The sequence below is a fragment of the Myotis brandtii genome, unplaced genomic scaffold (genome assembly GCF_000412655.1).
Source record: "Myotis brandtii unplaced genomic scaffold, ASM41265v1 scaffold143, whole genome shotgun sequence".
Classification (NCBI taxonomy): domain Eukaryota; kingdom Metazoa; phylum Chordata; class Mammalia; order Chiroptera; family Vespertilionidae; genus Myotis; species Myotis brandtii.
In genome coordinates, this window is record NW_005355115.1 from 4,094,243 (window position 1) to 4,110,845 (window position 16,603).

Below are 16,603 nucleotides of genomic sequence, written 5' to 3' on the forward strand. Positions count from 1 at the left end.
CAATCACATCAATGTTTTATCTCTCCTTCCCTCCTCCTTCCTCTCTATCTCTAAAATCAATAAAAACATATTTAAAACAAAAACCCACAGAGGAACTTCAGAAAAAACTGAAGTTTTTCACCATGATATTTTATCAAGGTGGTGTGCTCTGCTGGGGTACAAAGTAATCAGCTCCCTCTTTATCCCTCATTTGCTAGGCTACCATTTTTTTTAAGTAGTTCACTTAAGGCATTATTGTTATAATCATCATTACTGAGATATTAAACTGAAACATTGAGACATTCACATACCATAAAGTTCACCCTTTTGAGGTGTACAATTCATCGATTTTTCATATATTCCTAAGGTTGTGCAACTATCACCAATATCTAATTCCAGATCATTTTCATCTTCCCCTAAAGAGATCTCATACCCATTAGCCCTTTCCCAAAACCCTGAGCAACCACTAATCTCTCTCTCTGTGGGTTTCCTATTCTGGACATTTTATATCAATGGAATCATAAAATATGTGGTGGTGTTATATGTCTGGCTTATTTGGCTTAACAATGTTTCTATGGTTCGTGTTATAGCATGCATCAGTGCTTCAATCCTTTTTATAACTGAACTAGAGGCCCAGTGCACGAAATTCGTGCATGGGTAGGTCCCTAGTGGCTGCCGGCTGCCGGCCGGGGCCTCCCTTCCCCCAGCTGCCTGCTGCCACCAGCCCCTGGTCAAACTCCTGGTCGAGGGGACAATTTGCATATTAGGCTTTTATTGTATAGGATAATATTCTATTATGGTTATACCACATTTTGTTTATTAGTTGGGTTGTTTCCACCTTTTAGCTATTGTGAATAGAAGTAGTGTGACCATTTGTGTATAAGTTTTTATGTGGACAAATGCTTTCATTTCTCTTGAGTATATACCTAGAATGCAATTGCTGGGTCATATAATAACCTTTTGAGGAATTGCTAGATTCTTTTCAAAGGGCTGTACTATTTTACATTTCCATCAACAATGTATGAGGGATCCAGTTTTGCCACATCCTCACTAACACTTAATACTCACTTTAAAAAAATATATATATTTTTTTTTATTGATTTCAGAGAGGAAAGGAGAAGGAGAGAGAGATAGAAACATTAATTATGAGAGGGATTCATTGATCAGCTGCCTCCTGCACATCCCCTTCTGGGGATGGAGCCCGCAACCCAGGCATGTGCCCTTGACTGGAATGGAACCTGGGACCCTTCAATCCGCAGGCCGATGCTCTATCCACTGAGCCAAACTAGCTAGGGCTCACTTTTTTATTATAGTCATTCTAATAGGTGTAAAATGGTATATCATCGTGGTTCTGATTTTCATTTCCCTAATGACTAATGATGTTGAGCATCTTTTCATGTACTTTTTGTATATCTTCTTTGGAAAAAATGCCTATTCAAATTCTTTGCTCATTTTTTAATTGGGTTGTCTTTTTATTATTGAGTTGTAACAGTCCTTTATATATATTCAGGTTACTAGACCCTTATCAGATACATGTTTGCAAATGTTTTTCTGCCATTCTGTGAGGTTCCATTTTTGAAGTGTCCTTTGAAGCACTGCTGAGCTACTTTAAAAAAAATTATTATTATTTTTATTTCAGAGAGGAAGGGAGAGGGAGAGAGGGATAGAAACATCAATGATGAGAGAGAATCATTGGTCAGCTGCCTCCTGCACATCCCACATTGGGGATTGAACCCGCAACCTGGGCATGTGCCCTGACCAGGAATCGAACCATGATCTCCTGGTTCATGGATCGATGCTCAACCACTGAACCACCGTGCTGGGCTGTTGAGCTACTTTTAACAAATATTAAAACATCTTTTTTTTAAAAAATATATTTTATTGTTTTTTTACAGAGAGGAAGGGAGAGAGATAGAGAGTTAGAAACATCGATGAGAGAGAAACATCGATCAGCTGCCTCCTGCACATCTACTGGGGATGTGCCCGCAACCCAGGTACATGCCCTTGACCGGAATCGAACCTGGGACCTTTCAGTCCGCAGGCCGATGCTCTATCCACTGAGCCAAACCGGTTTCGGCTTAAAACTTCTTAAAACAAACTAAATTAGGAATATGTAATTGGTGATTGAATTATAGTTTAAATTTAATAAACATAATTTTACAAGCAAACCATTGTTTGCAGAACCACCCTTTGAGGCTTCCAAACTAAGAGTTCATTATGGTAGTAATTGCTTTATAGCATTTATATGCTAGGTGCTGTTTGGGCACTGCATGTATTAACGTAAATAATTCTCACAACAATCCTATGAGGTAGAGACTTATCATCATAGTATTGTACAGAACAGAGGCAGAGGATGGTTAAGTAATTTACCTGTAGCAGAGATGGACTGCAGATTCCGGTGCTCTTAACCACCTGTGAGACTGCCAAGATGGAATTAAACCATTTCAAAGAACCCCTAACCCCTCGCTTTGGGTTTGAAATAATAGTGCTTTCATGGTGTCTACACTCAAGGCATTTTCCCTCTCCGTACCAAGCCAGAAACTAGTACCAAGTGTCTTCATTGCTCCCTTTTCCCACAGTCTGGCTTCAGGACCTTCTCACTTCTCGGAGGGTGAGAGGCTTTAGTGTTTGGAAGTAATTGCGAAGGCGCCAGCGTCCCCCAGGTGGAGTAGTGCTAAATTTCTGGCAACTAATGGGCTTTGAGGAACAGGGGGTTCAGCCCAATGAGGCTCCAAGCTGAGTCATGGGTGGAGCCAGTGGAGAGGGTGGAACGGAGTCCCTGCTGGGTGCCTACTGTGTGCAGCAACCAGCTTACCTGAGCGGAGCCATGAGTTGGACCTGCCCACGTTGCCAGCAACCCGTTTTCTTCGGTGAGGCCCGGGCTGAGAAGCGGGAGAAAACTGGGCGAGTGTGAGCCGCTGGGTTCCCTGAGGACACGAGGAACAGGCGCGGGTGCAACCCCAGACTCCCTTCTAGCTGTGGGACCGGCACTCTGGCGGGATGGAGCTGGCCTCCTGGAGACACTCCCCACCGTCTCCGGGAAGCAGGATGGGGCTGAGGGGGGAAAGGAGGGCGATTGGCAGCCTGGTTCCACCTTGTTCCCTACAGCAGAGAAGGTGAGCTCCCTGGGCAAGAACTGGCACCGCTTCTGCCTGAAATGTGAGCACTGCCACAGTGTCCTGTCCCCAGGAGGGCATGCAGAGGTGAGACCTATCTGGGGCACACCACCCTATGTCTGTTACTGTCCCCCAGGCACCAGCCCCACTGTGGCCCTGTCAGCTCACCAAAGGCAACCTCAGTGCAACTCCCAAAACCACTTCCAGGGTGGGCCCCACACCAGCCAGGATTTGGGGACCCTGAGTAGTACTGGTGAGCCCCATGCCATTTGAGGGGGAGGAGAAGGCAGCAGCACTGCTTCCTGACCTGCTCTTGCCCTTTTCCCCTGACCACAGCGGCAATTCTGGCATGCCAGCCCACCCTTGCCCCTCCCAGCCCCACCAGCCCAGGCCAGTAGGCAGACACCGGGCAGTGTGTTTGGTAGGAAGACCTGTGAGACACAGGAGAAGCCCCCTTATCCCTGAGCAACCCCTTTTCTTCTGCTTGTGCCTAGCACAATGGGAGGCCGTATTGCCACAAGCCATGCTATGGGATTCTCTTCGGACCCAGTGGTAAGTACCAGCTTGGAAGGGGACAGAGTGCAGCGGAAACCCTCTCTGTGGCAGGGACCTGGAGACTCAAGTCTGACTCACCCTCTTCTCTCTGCAGGGGTGAACATTGGTGGTGTGGGCTCCTACCTCTACAACTCCCCCATTCTCACCCGTGCCAACACCACTCCCCTCCACCCCAGCAGTTTCAGCCCCCCAAGGCCCAGGACTGGCCTCCCCCAGCGCAAGAAAAGTAAGTGAGGCTGAGCCCCCTTCTTCTGATCCTTCCTAGGCTGGGGAACGGGGTGGAAGCAGGTGGCAGTCTCTCACATAGTCCTATGCCTCACATTCCTACAACTTTGTTCATGGCAAAATCTTCCATTATCCAAGACCAGTTTTTTTATGTTTCCTCATGTCAGCTGCTGAGTTCATAGGTAAAGTGGAAAATGGCATTACCACCCCCATTTTACAGGCGAGGAAACTGAGGTCAGAGAGAGCAAGTGACCTTGTGTAGTCACAGCTAGTCAGAGGCAAAGCTAGCCTGGAAGTCAGGCTCTCCCAGGCAAGACCATGGAAGGAATGACTTATGAGGAGTCATTGAGACAGGGCCAGTCCCTCACATTCTTCCACTGCTCCCCTCTGTTACTTTCTCCTGTCCCCTACAGTGGGCAGTGACACTGTGCTCCCCAAACACCTGACACCCCTGCCCTGGGCAGCTCTTATATCAGCTCAGGTTTCCTGAGGATTGAGTTGCTGACAGGGTTGGGCTGGTGGGCACCTGACCCCCTGGGAGAACGAGAAGGAAGTAGGTGGTCCCTCCTGCAGATAGGGATGGGACAGGAGGTGGGATCAGAGGGGACTCAGCTCTGTCTGAGGAAGGCATACTTATGGCCACCTGATGGGAGGCTCTGGATTGAGCATGGCTTTGGGAAGAGGACAGTGCCATATGCAGACTGGTGCTAGAGGGCCCTACTTAGGCCTGGCCTCCACCTCAGCCCTAGCCAGGGCCTCTTCCCCTTAAAGGCCCTTGCCACATGAAGACATTCACTGGGGAGACCTCGCTGTGCCCTGGCTGTGAGGAACCTGTCTATTTTGGTAAGTGACAAGAGAAAGTGAAAGGAGGGAAGTACAAGGTGGGCATCAAAGGGCAGGGAGGTGGTGCAAGGGTCCCTGCCCTGCCCCTAGGGTTACTAACTCTCTCTACCACCAGCTGAGAAGGTGATGTCTTTGGGCAGAAATTGGCACCGACCCTGTCTGAGGTGCCAGCGCTGCCGGAAGACTCTGACTGCTGGGAGTCATGCTGAGGTGAGCAATGGAGGGATGGGTGGTTATGCTGGGAGGAGAGAGGCTGGAGATAGGAAAAGAGCCAAGCTGAGAGTGCTCTCTTTCTCTCTGTGTCCCAGCATGACGGCGTCCCCTACTGCCACATCCCCTGCTACGGCTACCTGTTTGGCCCCAAAGGTGGGCAGCCCCACCCTAGACACTGGGCTTAAAGTATGGCATGTGGGTCTGTGGGGATGTGTGGACAACTTCCCCTGTACTCAGATATATCCCAGGTCCCTCCCAGTTCCCTCCAGCCCTAAGCCCAGTACCCCCTGGCCCCAAGGCCCTGAGTGATGAGGCTCTCTCCCTCAGGTGTGAACATTGGTGATGTGGGCTGCTACATCTATGACCCTGTGGAGATAAAATCCAAATGAGATGCTTACAGAAGTCACCCTAACTCAGGCCTCCCATCATCCCCTCCATGATCCAATGGGAGCTACAGAATTCTTCAATCCCATGGAGGTAGGGGAAGATGGGATTCTGGCAGCGTGGGCCTCAGCTCCGTAGCAGACCAGAAAGTCTATACTTTCTCTGCCAACTCCTCCCTTTCTCATTCCTATCTGCTCAGGGGAACTGGTCCACCCCATTTTGAATGTTGGCCTCTTGTCCTTTCCAGTTCCTTTCCCCAGCAAATTCTATAACTTCAAGGTACTCATAAAACTTGTGTTTATTCAGCCTTCTCCAATAAAATGTTGGCTCCCATGTCTTCATTTCTTCTTTGGGCATGAGGCCTAGACAGTGGGTTGGGGGGGGGGGGGGCGGTGGAGGATGCATTACCCTGCAAAGTGCCAGGGAGGTAGTAAGACCAGCTGTGGAACAAAGAGCTCTGTTCTGGCCCTGGCATTGGGCAGCCTCCAGCATTACACAGTGAAAAGCATGCCCACAGACGTCATCATAGCACCATCTCTAGAAGAAGCACCTTATTCTGCACCTCATTGAGTGTGACAACCGATAGATCCTGTGGTGAGGTCTGTTAAGAAGTTTCATTATCCATTTGAGAGATGAACAAACTGAGGCTCCAAAAGGGAAATGCCCAAGGTCACACAGCAAATCAGTGGTAAAGGTCAGATCAGAAGCCAGCACCAGACTCAGTGGCTTCCCATTCAGGGCTCATCCCACAGCTCCATACCACTGCCCCAACCCAGGGGGAACCTTTATTTATAGAATCCGCTTAGCCAAGAGAGAGGTACCAGAATTCTCCAGCAGTCCAATGCATTTTGGAAGTCACTCTGTTGCTAGCAGTTGGATGAGCACAGAGAGTGGCGTTGGTGGCAAATCCAACCCTGAGCAGGGGGCTCAATGCCCCCAGCCCTGGTCCAGAACTTCTGTGGAGTGCCTGCTCCTGAGACCACTCAGTCATGGACCTGCTTCATGGGCATCTGTTCCTCCTGAAGGCTGGACGGGGCATTGGGGAGGAAGGAGTCGTGAATAATGGTGGGGTTTAGCCCCTGAGTCTACCACCCCAGCCTTCCCCATTAGTGCTGACCTAGGGTTTCCCCAACTCTTGGTATATAAATGTGTGTACTCCCACAAGGGACTCCTACACATGCTTATACACATCCCTGATGTACAGGTATACCTGAGTGTGCATACATCCACCTCTTCCTAGACAGTCTTAGGTATTTATGTACACACACATGGATATGGACTCGAGCATGCTTTTATACACACAATTTACATACTTTAGGTCATGTACCAATGCATACTTGCATAGATGTACCAGATACAGACATGTCTTCCTCTGAATCCTACCTAAGGTGTCAGGTACCTGAGCACCCATATCCACATGCAAGTATACACACCTCTTCCCCTCCACATCCTGGATGGTCTCTGGCAGCTGTGCCTTCCTTGTCTCTGGCAGCAGGAGGGCAGTGCAGGCAGCCAGCAGGGCAATCCCCCCATAAGTGAGCTTGGGCAGTGACAGCCATACTCCATCCAGCAAGGTCGCCAGTGGAGCCAAAGAGCCCCCAAGCCGGCCTACCAGTGCAGTCAGCCCCATCCCTGTCTGTCTGTTCAGAGAAAGGATGGGGGAGGGGTTGGTGCTCACAGCTACTTGGAGTCATGCCTCATGGGGCTCTCCCCGGGCTGGCAGGGAGTACCCCTGTTGGTACCCCCTTTTCTCCCCAGACAGCTAAGAAAGCTGAGGCTCCTGTCGGGTGGTCTTCCTGCCCACCCCTGGCCAAGGCCCCCCCAAGTCAACACCCACCAGAGGATGGGGCCCCCATTCTGACAGAGTACCAGTCAGGTATCATTGAAGGAAAAGAAATGTCACAGGAAAGGGGGTGGGGAAAAGCAGTGTGGAAGGAAGAGGGCCAGCAGCTCATAGATTATGCCATGTTGTCAGAGGAGGTGCAAGGCTTTCTAATCATACTCGGCTGCCTACACGCCGCCTCCTCACCTGCCAATAGCTAGTTGAAAGGGGCCAGGCCTTATGTCCAGACACAACTCCCCAGGGCAGCTCTGCCTGGGCTGCGGGGAGATGGGATGGGATGGGCAGACGGGGCTTCTGGCCACTGCTTTGTTTTAAAGGAGGCCCAGAGACGTCTGGCCTCCCTCAGGGTCACTTAGTGAAGAAGATAAAATGGCCCACCTTCTCCAAGATTGAGGCCAGCAGAGGCTCTGATTAGCTCCGTATTCTGAGTGCTGTGCCAGGGAATGGGTGAGAGGGACGGGGGTGCAGTGTGTTGTGTGTATGTGGGGGTGTTGGGAAGAGATGAGACTAACAAACCCTCTCCCCAGGGTTGCCTGGACTCGGGCTCCCCTCACCTGAGCACAGTCGGGTACAGCTCCGAGGTGAACAAGTAGACAGTGGTGAAGGCAGCTTCGGAAAACCCTTTCCCGGTCACCGCCAGGGCGGTGCTCCAGTACACCTTCTCTGGAGGAGAGGGTTCAGGACAGAAGGCGGAGTCTTCAGAGGGGGCACACGTCATTGGCCTGGAGCCGAGGCTTCTGGGAAAGGGCGGGGGCTCTTGGCCAGGAGGCGGGGCCTGGGCGAGTGGGTGGGGCCGGGCCAGGCTCACCGGTGGGCACCAGCAGCCTGAAGCCCAAGGTGAGAGCAGCGCCCAGCAGCATCTCTGCCTGTGTGAGGCGGCGTCCGGCGTGGCGCACCGACAAGTAGACCAGCAGCTTGGCGGGCAGCTCCACGGCCCCGAACAGCAGCTGCGTCTGGTACATGTTCAGCCCCAGCCCCGATATGTCCAGGCTCAGGCCGTAATAGGAGAAATTCACTCCAAACCTGAGAGGGGTCACAGGGCCACTCAGGGGCCTCCTTCCCACCCACCGTGTCCTCTCAGGGAACTTGGCCTTTAGGAGAGACCACCTCCCCCTTGTGGCCAAAGCTTCTTTGCCTAATCTTCACAGCAACCCTTCGAGGTAGGTACTAACAGCGTCCCTTCTACCTGTCCAAGGTCTCCCAATAAGGAAAGGGAAGAGCCTGAATTTGAACCCACGTGACTGATGCCTGCTCCATCTTCTGACCTTCCAGAGCCCCATCCCCCCATCCCCACCCCCACCCTGCTCTCCACAGTTATAGTTTACTTGTCCCGTTTCCTGTTATACTCAGTGCCGGGAGCCGGTCCATCCTTGCTGTTTCAAGGGACCTGGCATATATGGCATACTGTTCTTAATACGTTTGCTCACCTTCTTGTGCTATGTGTTTTAACCAAGGTCACCTCTCCGAGAAAGGTTGTTTCCCCAGGTAGGGACTTTTCCCTGAGGTTAGGGAGGGGATACAACCCCTTAATTAAGTGCCAGGCGGGTAGTTAAGCTACATAATCTTTACTCCCTGGAATGGAGATAAGAAACGCCCTAACCTTTGTAATAGAAATTGACAGGATTAAAATCGACTGGTATAAATACAGATGTAACAAGACAATAAACATCAGATCCTGATCAGTTCCTAACCAGAACTTTGGCCAGAGATCCTGGCTAGAGGTCCTGGCTAGGCTGCTGATCAACTGAAGGCTGTCTCCGTGTCATTCCTTCTTCGCCGACTCCGTCCACACCTTTGGGGACCCCTGGACCCTGCTGGGGTTGGACCCCAGCAACTCAGCATCATCCTGAAGTCAGCTGCTCCCTCCGCGCCCCACCCCCACCCCGCCAGGCCAGCCCCCTCCTCACCACACCATCATGCAGCACAGTGAGATGTGTCGGAGCCGCGGGGTCCGCAACAGGTCCAAGTAGGAAGGTCTTCGGACCACCCGCTCTGCAGCTGCTACTTTGCGCAGGGCCTGGTGGGGGAGGAGAGTTTGTGACATGGAGTTGACGTGTGGCCTTAGCAAGGCACATTGCTCTCTCTGGGTCTCTATTCCCCCCTTCTGCACTGGAGGGGAGAGATGGATGCACATGGGAGCTGAGCAGGGTAAACCGCCGAGGGTGTGGCCCGCCAGGCGATATCCTGGGAGAACTCTACATTGGACCAGGGAGCTTTTCCTGCACACACAGTGGGCCCCAGGAAGGGAGTGCTTGACACACACCACACACACACATGTACTTGCATGCTCTCACACACACATTCACCCTCACCTCCAGGCTCAGGCTGTCCTCACCCACAGGCCGCCCATTGAGCCTGGCACAGCAGAGCAGGTACCTGTGGGCCTCCTCCACACGGCCCTGAGTCAGAAGCCAGCGTGCAGACTCAGGCACCCACCTGGGGGACAGCAGGAGGCCCTTCAGTCAGCACCCTAAGTCATGTCTCCCTCCTGGGCACACCACAAGCTGCTTCTCAGCCTGCAGCATCTTCCCAACCCTCTTCACCTGATGAACTTTTATTCGTTTTAAGGCCCAACTTAGAAGCCACCTTTCCCCAGGCCTAGGTTCTCCATAGCCCGGGAGTCACTTTTCTATTCAACCGAATTGGTGTCACCCCCAAGACCTCAGCCCCCAGGACCAGCCACCCACTTCTCCCACAGGTGACAGGAGGGCATAGGATGAATGAGAGACAGACCCAGAGGTGTCATTCAAAGCCAGCTCATTTGGGGGAGGCAATGAAATGCCCACACTGCCCGGCCTTCCCTCTACTTGGCCTTCCTACCTCCATGCTGGCTCTGTCCTCCAGGGCACCAGCCTCAGTTTGTGCTTGGCTCTGTCTCTCATGTCCCTCTTGCATCCATCTCCATCTGCCTCTCTGAACCTGCCTTTCAGTCCTGGTCTCTGTCACTCACTCTCTCTCACTGGTCTGTCTGTCTATCTCTCTATATTTTGTTTTGTGTTTCTCTGCATCTCATGTATTGGTCTCTGTCTTTGGGTCACGGATTGTTTTTCATTCTCTTTGTCTCAATCTCACTGTCTTCGAATCTCAGCCTCTGATTATTCTGTCTCTGGCTTCTTCTCACTCCCCAGCTGCCCACAGGCCTCACCAGAGGCTGATGATGCCTGGGACGCAAGGCAAGGTGACAGCCAGCAGAAGCCATCGCCAGTCCCGTATCAGGTACCCGACCAGGGCCAGCAGCATCACGCCCCCCGTCCAGAAGGTGCTGCTCAGGACCCCTGCCACGGTGCGGTGTCCCACGTCCAGCCACTCCAGCTCTGTCCACAGCCAGAGACAGGAGGACAGTTAGCCAGGGACATGTGGCTCAGTCTCACCCTCCAGCCCTGTGGGCCCTGCCCGTTCTTTGCCTGCCTCACCCAGTGGCATCACGATGATGGTGAAGCCAGCCAGGGCTGTGCCAGTGAGGGTGCGGGTGATGACGAACATGATGTAGCTGACTGAGGCTGCAGTTGCCAGGCCCATCCCCAGGGCACTCACATAGGCCACCAGCAGCAGACGGCGCCGCCCAAACCTACACAGGGGTCATGCAGAGTTAGTTCCCTGCAGAGAGGAGGTCCCAAGACAGAGGCAGACTAGGCCCAGACCCCAGCTAGTGGGAGAAGGTTCTCCACCCCACTCCCTTATTAACCCCCCACCTCACCCCACCTGTCAGACAGGTATCCGAAGGCCACAGCCCCCACCAGCACACCGACGAAGAAGAAGGTAGAAGTGGCTCTGTTCAGGCCTTTCTGCTCACACACCAGGTCCCACTGCAGGGACAGGCAACGAGGGGCCTCCCATGGGCACAGGCCCCTCTCCAACTGGCACCAACCCCTCCACTCCAGACCCTGGGTACTTCTGAGGTCAACTGTGCCATCATCCTTGTACCTCCATGTCAGATAATAAACCTCTAACTGTTCCCCTCAGCTTGGGGGTGGGAGACTTTGTCCCTCCCCAACCTGCAGCTGCAGCTTCTTCCCATGGAAGGCCTTGACTATGACAACAGGAGGCCTGTACCTCCCCAGAGAGATTCTTTCCCCACCTGCATGCACCTCCATTTACAGATTCTGTAAATCCTAGACCAGGGGCCCAAATGAGGCAGAAAGAGGAGGCCTCTGTTGTTTCTCCACCTCTTACTGCAGAAACACCCTTCTCAACTCTCAGCCCCAGCTCCCTAGAGCTACCTCCGCCCTTTCCTGCTGTAATTACCTCCCAATTAATAATAGCAGCTCGCATGTATGGGCTCCTTACTACAACCTCTGTGCTTTAAATTAATATATCGACAGAGGGGAAAACTGAGACTCTGAGAAGTAAAGTAATGAGACCCATCCCACTCACGTGTCCCCCAGCCTCCTGGCTCAGGTACCTCCGTTGCAATGGTGGAGGAGAACTCCGAGTGGTCGTACTCCCAGCCCTGAGGGCATGGCACTGTGGAGGGCTCACCCTGCAGCTCCCCACGACTCTGCCCTTCTCCCCGCAACGTAGTGTTGGGGAGGGCCTGGGTGTAGGTGAAGCGGAAGCAGGAGCTGAGTGTGCCATCCGACTCCCGGGGAAGGTGGGCCTCCAGCCACATGTCCTGGCTGAAGTTGGCAGGAGCACCAGGCAGGACACAGTGGTGGGCAGGCACAGCAGCCAGGAAGATGGGCAGGAGGAAGTTCATGGGTAGCAGAATTCGGGGCAGGGCCAGCAGGGCCACATTCCGCAGTTGGAAGGGGCCAAAGCCACCCACCTGGTCTAGCAGCTCCTCGAATCCCATGCCACCCACAAATAACTGTCCCCCGTGTGGGCTCCCTATGTAGTAGTCAGCACAGCTCAGTCCACCCACCATATGGACCCTTGGACTCTGGAGGCGGGAGCAAATAGACTAATGGGCGGGGAGCCTGCAGCCACAATCCAGCCCTTGGAGGCTGGCCCAGGACTGGGCCTTCCCTGACCACCTTGGGATCCCTGCCTGTGCAGCCCAGTGTCTGTGAGGGAGGGGGCTGCCATCCGTTCAGGGGTCACTGACTCCATGGCTCTGGGACTTACATATTAGTGCTCAGGGACTAAGTGGGGTAACCGTGGGCTGCCATGATGGGTAGCTGGGTGTGTAGGAGCTGAGCCCATAGCCCCTTGATCAGCAGAGCTTCAAGGGTCCCTAAGAGGAGGAGTCTCCCGGGCATGGTGCCAGCCCTCCTTGGATGCCCTTTGTCCTATGAAACCCAGGTGAGCCTTGCCTATTTGCAACCACAGCCTGGACAGCAGCCCAGGATTCAAAACCAGGTGAAGGGTTTTTACTGCTGAGCTACGAGTGTTCTCTGTACTCTGTCAGATTTATGTCCCCACCTGGAGCATATGCCCTGGCCTGAGACACACCTGGAACCACACTGAGCAGCCTGGCCAATCTGGGGATCCCAGACCCATCACCCTCCCCCTTCTTCACTCAGGGGCTCTTCCTATACACACAGTCCCTCCTGCCTGCCCCCACCCCTATTTCCAAGAGCTTCCTAGATTACCCCGAGGGCGTGGTAGGGAAGGAGAGGGATTGCCATAGGTAAGTGTAATGCTTAAGACTCGGCATGTGTCTATCTTCCCCACTCAGTTCTCTCATAGCCCTGCCACAAAAGCACAGCAGAAACCAGCAATGTCAAGTGTTTCTGATCTGATTCTCCAAACACCAGGTCGGCAGAACTGGGAAGTTATCAAATTGTGTTCCAAGGGCTCCAGATTTCTAAGCAAATAGGCTTCTTCTTCTTTTTTAAAATATATTTTTATTGATTTCAGAGAGGAAGAGAGAGGGAGAGAAACATCAATGATGAGAGAGAATCATTGATCGGCTGCCTCCTGCACACCCCACACTGGGGATCAAGCCTGCAACCTGGGCATGTGCCCTGACCAGGAATCAAACCATGACCCCTGGTTCTGAGGTTGATGCTTAATCACTGAGCCATGCCAGCTGGGCAGCAAATAGGCTTCTAAGAGCCCAAGTTTTCTAAAAAAAAATTGAAAATGATAAATTTCATATAGCCCCCACTTTGAACAGATAAGGAAATGGGGTGTGTGGCTTGCTGGGATCACACGGTGACTCACCAGCAGAACTGAAGAGGGGACTAGGACCCCTGACTCTGGCCCAGGCCGTTGACCTCAGCTGCTGAGCTGGGGATGTTCCAGTCTGCACTGGGCTGGGCTCCCTCACAGAGCTCTGAGGAAAGGGCTATTCAGTGACACGGTGTGTTCACGGTGGTATAACAGGCATGGGGGTGAGGGCAGTGATTTGGAGGTGGTGACAGGAGGTGATAAAAGTAAGAGATATTTGTTGAGTCTCTAGTGCTACCCCACTAGAGTGAGGTACAAAGATGTCTCAGACACAACCCCTGCCCTCAGTGAGGGTGCAGTCTAGCAGGAGGGTTCAAATGAGTTACATAAACCTTCCTAACTTGTCTCACCCCTTTCAACCCACTCTCCACATACCTGCCACAATGAACATTTCAGAACAAATGTTACAGAGGAGTGTCTCTGCTTAAAGCCTTCCCCATCTCTCACTGCTGGAGGGTGAAAGTCTGCTGGAAGCTGGTCCATCCTTGTTGCTTGACACAGTCACTGCAGGGAAGAAACATCTGCACAGCATATGTTTCAAGGTACCTGGCGTATACGGCATACTGTTCTTAATCCCCCTTTTTTAGCTTTTTACCTATCAGATAAGCAAATTAAAAAAACAAGATGACATATAATGTTTACTTCAGAGAGGAGGAATAAACACTCCCAAAACATTAGTAAAGGGTGAAAAGAAACATAAAATTATGGGGAAGCTACCCGGGCCAGTGTGGCTCAATTGGTTGGAGCCTCATCCCATACAGTGAAAGGTTGTGGTTTAATTCCCAGTCAGGGAACATACTCAGGTTTTGCGTTTGATTCCTGGTAGGGGTGCAGTCGATGTTTCTCTCTCACATCGATGTTTCTGTCTCTCCCTTCCTCTCTCTCTGAAATCAATAAGAACATAGCCTCAGGTGAGGATTTTAAAAAATTGGGGGTAGGGGATTTTAGCAAGATGGCGGCATAGGTAAACACCGGAGACTGCTGCCGCAAACAACCACTTCAAAAATACAACTAAAAGACGGAACGGACATCACCCAGAACCACAGGAAGGCTGGCTGAGGAGAGACTCTTCAACTAGAAGGAAAAATAACAGCACACCGAGGCTCAGAGGAGGCGCAGTGTGGAAAATACTCAGGTGCGGAGGTGCGCGCGCAAAGCGGGCTGGTGGCTGAGAGCGCGGTTGTCGTTTTCGGTCAGGGGGGAGTCTCAGACTCTGAGCTCCAGATACGGGCGAATCGCTGGGGACTCAAACGGGAGAAGCGGGAGTGTCTGGCATCAGTTGGAAGGCAGCTTTCCCTCCGAGGTTTGCAGCGGTTCCTGGGGTTCTGAGAAGCAGAGCCTCTGGGAACGGGACTGAGAGGGGCCATAACCGCTCCCTCCGCCCGCCCTGTTGAGCCCGCCCCGCCCAAGCCCTGCGCAGAGCCATTTGCCGGATCGCCTCAGGCAAAGGCTAGATTAGCACCTCCCCAGAGGACAGAAGTTTTCCGCGGCAGACACAGCTGATTCACACAGCCAGTCGGCCTGGTGGTCAAATCCCTCTAGTATTAACTACAACAATCAAGGCTCAACTAGAACAAGACTGCGCACAAAGACCACTAGGGGGTGCACCAAGAAAGCATAAAAAATGCGGAGACAAAAAAACATGACAGAAATGGAGGATATAGAGCTAAAAAACGCAATTTTGAGGGCTTGCAATAAACTTTTGGAGAGCCTCACGAAAACTAATGAGACCCTCGATGCTATGATAAAGAAACAACTAGAAATTAAGCATACACGGTCGGAAATAAAGAATATTACACCCAATAGCAGACCAGAGGAGCGCAAGAATCAAGTCAAAGATTTGAAATGCGAAGAAGCAAAAAACACCCAACCGGAAAAGCAAAATGAAAAAAGAATCCGAAAATATGAAGATAGTGTAAGGAGCCTCTGGGACAGCTTCAAGCGCACTAATATCAGAATTATAGGGGTGCCAGAAGATGAGAGACAGCAAGATATTGAAAACCTATTTGAAGAAATAATGGCAGAAAACTTCCCCCACCTGGTGAAAGAAATGGACTTACAGGTCCAAGAAGCGCAGAGAACCCCAAACAAAAGGAATCCAAAGAGGACCACACCAAGACATATCATAATTAAAATGCCAAGAGCAAAAGACAAAGAGAGAATCTTAAAAGCAGCAAGAGAAAGAGACTCAATTACCTACAAGGGAATACCCATACGACTGTCAGCTGATTTCTCAACAGAAACTTTGCAGGCCAGAAGGGAGTGGCAAGAAATATTCAAAGTGATGAATAGCAAGAACCTACAACCAAGATTACTTTATCCAGCAAAGCTATCATTCAGAATTGAAGGTCAGATAAAGAGCTTCACAGATAAGGAAAAGCTAAAGGAGTTCATCACCACTAAACCAGTATTATACGAAATGCTGAAAGGTATCCTTTAAGAGGAGGAAGAAGAAAAAGGTAAAGATACAAATTGTGAACAACAAACATGCATCTATCAACAAGTGAATCTAAGAATCAAGTGAATAAATAATCTGATGTACAGAATGAACTGGTGATTATAATGAATCAGGGACATAGAAAGGGAATGGACTGACTATTCTTGGGGGGGAAAGGAGAGTGGGAGATGCGGGAAGAGACTGGACAAAAATCGTGCACCTATGGATGAGGACAGTGGGTGGGGAGTGAGGGCGGAGGGTGGGGCAGGAACTGGGAGGAGGGGAGTTATGGGGGAAAAAAGAAAGAGGAACAAATGTAATCTGAACAATAAAGATTTAATAAAAAAAAAAAAAGGTCAGATAAGAAACTATGGAAATGAAACAAGGAACTGTAGAAGGTTACCCAAAACACCATGATGTGATTATAGAGGCATGCTTATAGGATCAAATGGTATAAATACAGATGTAACAGGACAATAAAGAGAGAACCCAACTATGCTGATGATCTGAACACTGCCTCCGTGTGCTTCATTATTCGCCGACTCCGTCCACACCTTTGGGAACCCCTGGACCTGCTGGGGCTGGACCCCAACAAAAGTCCAACTCCCTAGCATGACCCATATGACCCCAAGACTGGCTTCTCTCCACCTGCCTCTGGCCCCTCCCAACAAGGCCTCCTTCCCTCCAGTTCCCCAAACACACCAGCCTGTTGGCACCTCACACCTTGCACCACTGGCCTCCATCTTATTCCTCTGGTGGATGCCCAAGGCATTCTGGAGACCACCTCAAGGGTAAGACCACTCCTGTCCCATTTGCTATCACTCACATGTGATCCCACACTGTCGGCCTCTGCTCATGGCAACAAAGTTTCAATTATAAAAGATAAACAAATCCCAG

The 16,603-nt window shown here is 51.4% G+C and overlaps 2 protein-coding genes across 11 annotated transcripts; one reads left to right on the plus strand and one right to left on the minus strand.

Annotated features, from left to right (window-relative positions):
* The first annotated feature begins 2,054 nt into the window (after window positions 1–2,054).
* CRIP3 (cysteine-rich protein 3) lies at window positions 2,055–5,648 on the plus strand. 4 transcript variants are annotated; one of them, XM_005860995.2, is made up of 8 exons: window positions 2,059–2,849; window positions 3,088–3,182; window positions 3,590–3,647; window positions 3,745–3,876; window positions 4,647–4,718; window positions 4,834–4,928; window positions 5,027–5,084; window positions 5,259–5,648. In XM_005860995.2, exons 1-8 carry the CDS (start codon window positions 2,723–2,725, stop codon window positions 5,318–5,320), a joined length of 699 nt encoding a protein of 232 aa, XP_005861057.1. In that variant the 5' UTR covers window positions 2,059–2,722; the 3' UTR covers window positions 5,321–5,648. The 4 variants fall into 4 exon arrangements, with proteins under 4 accessions (XP_014390880.1, XP_014390881.1, XP_005861057.1 ...); XM_014535395.1 differs by having other exon boundaries at window positions 2,056–2,849; window positions 4,834–5,084; XM_014535396.1 differs by lacking the exon at window positions 5,027–5,084.
* SLC22A7 (solute carrier family 22 (organic anion transporter), member 7) lies at window positions 2,862–12,035 on the minus strand. Of its 7 annotated transcripts, XR_001361063.1 has the most exons (11): window positions 11,561–12,035; window positions 10,861–10,964; window positions 10,572–10,726; window positions 10,304–10,472; window positions 9,471–9,594; window positions 9,066–9,175; window positions 7,967–8,181; window positions 7,713–7,854; window positions 6,749–6,955; window positions 6,137–6,341; window positions 2,960–3,033 (listed from the first exon to the last, which is right to left on the minus strand). XR_001361063.1 is itself a non-coding variant. In XM_005860993.2 (10 exons), exons 1-10 carry the CDS (start codon window positions 12,020–12,022, stop codon window positions 6,303–6,305), a joined length of 1,671 nt encoding a protein of 556 aa, XP_005861055.1. In that variant the 5' UTR covers window positions 12,023–12,035; the 3' UTR covers window positions 5,668–6,302. The 7 variants fall into 7 exon arrangements, 6 of the variants coding, with proteins under 6 accessions (XP_014390877.1, XP_005861055.1, XP_005861052.1 ...); XM_005860993.2 differs by lacking the exon at window positions 2,960–3,033 and having other exon boundaries at window positions 5,668–6,341; window positions 7,713–7,821; window positions 9,494–9,594; XM_005860990.2 differs by lacking the exon at window positions 2,960–3,033 and having other exon boundaries at window positions 5,668–6,341; window positions 7,713–7,821.
* Between the last annotated feature and the right edge of the window lie 4,568 nt (window positions 12,036–16,603).

What these genes read in the sequence shown, in the direction of transcription:
- CRIP3 (XM_014535394.1), top strand. Translation starts at nt 2,723, where the DNA reads ATGGGTGGAGCCAGTGGAGAGGGTGGAACGGAGTCCCTGCTGGGTGCC. An exon ending in CCAGCAACCCGTTTTCTTCG is followed by an intron (nt 2,850 to 3,087) that starts GTGAGGCCCGGG and finishes TGTTCCCTACAG; the next exon opens with CAGAGAAGGTGAGCTCCCTG. An exon ending in CCCCAGGAGGGCATGCAGAG is followed by an intron (nt 3,183 to 3,589) that starts GTGAGACCTATC and finishes GCTTGTGCCTAG; the next exon opens with CACAATGGGAGGCCGTATTG.
- SLC22A7 (XM_014535390.1), bottom strand. Translation starts at nt 12,022, where the DNA reads ATGGTGGGTGGACTGAGCTGTGCTGACTACTACATAGGGAGCCCACAC. An exon ending in CAGGCTGCTGGTGCCCACCG is followed by an intron (nt 7,855 to 7,966) that starts GTGAGCCTGGCC and finishes CCCCCTCTGAAG; the next exon opens with ACTCCGCCTTCTGTCCTGAA. An exon ending in CAGGATGTGGAGGGGAAGAG is followed by an intron (nt 6,342 to 6,748) that starts GTGTGTATACTT and finishes TGCCCCGTCCAG; the next exon opens with CCTTCAGGAGGAACAGATGC.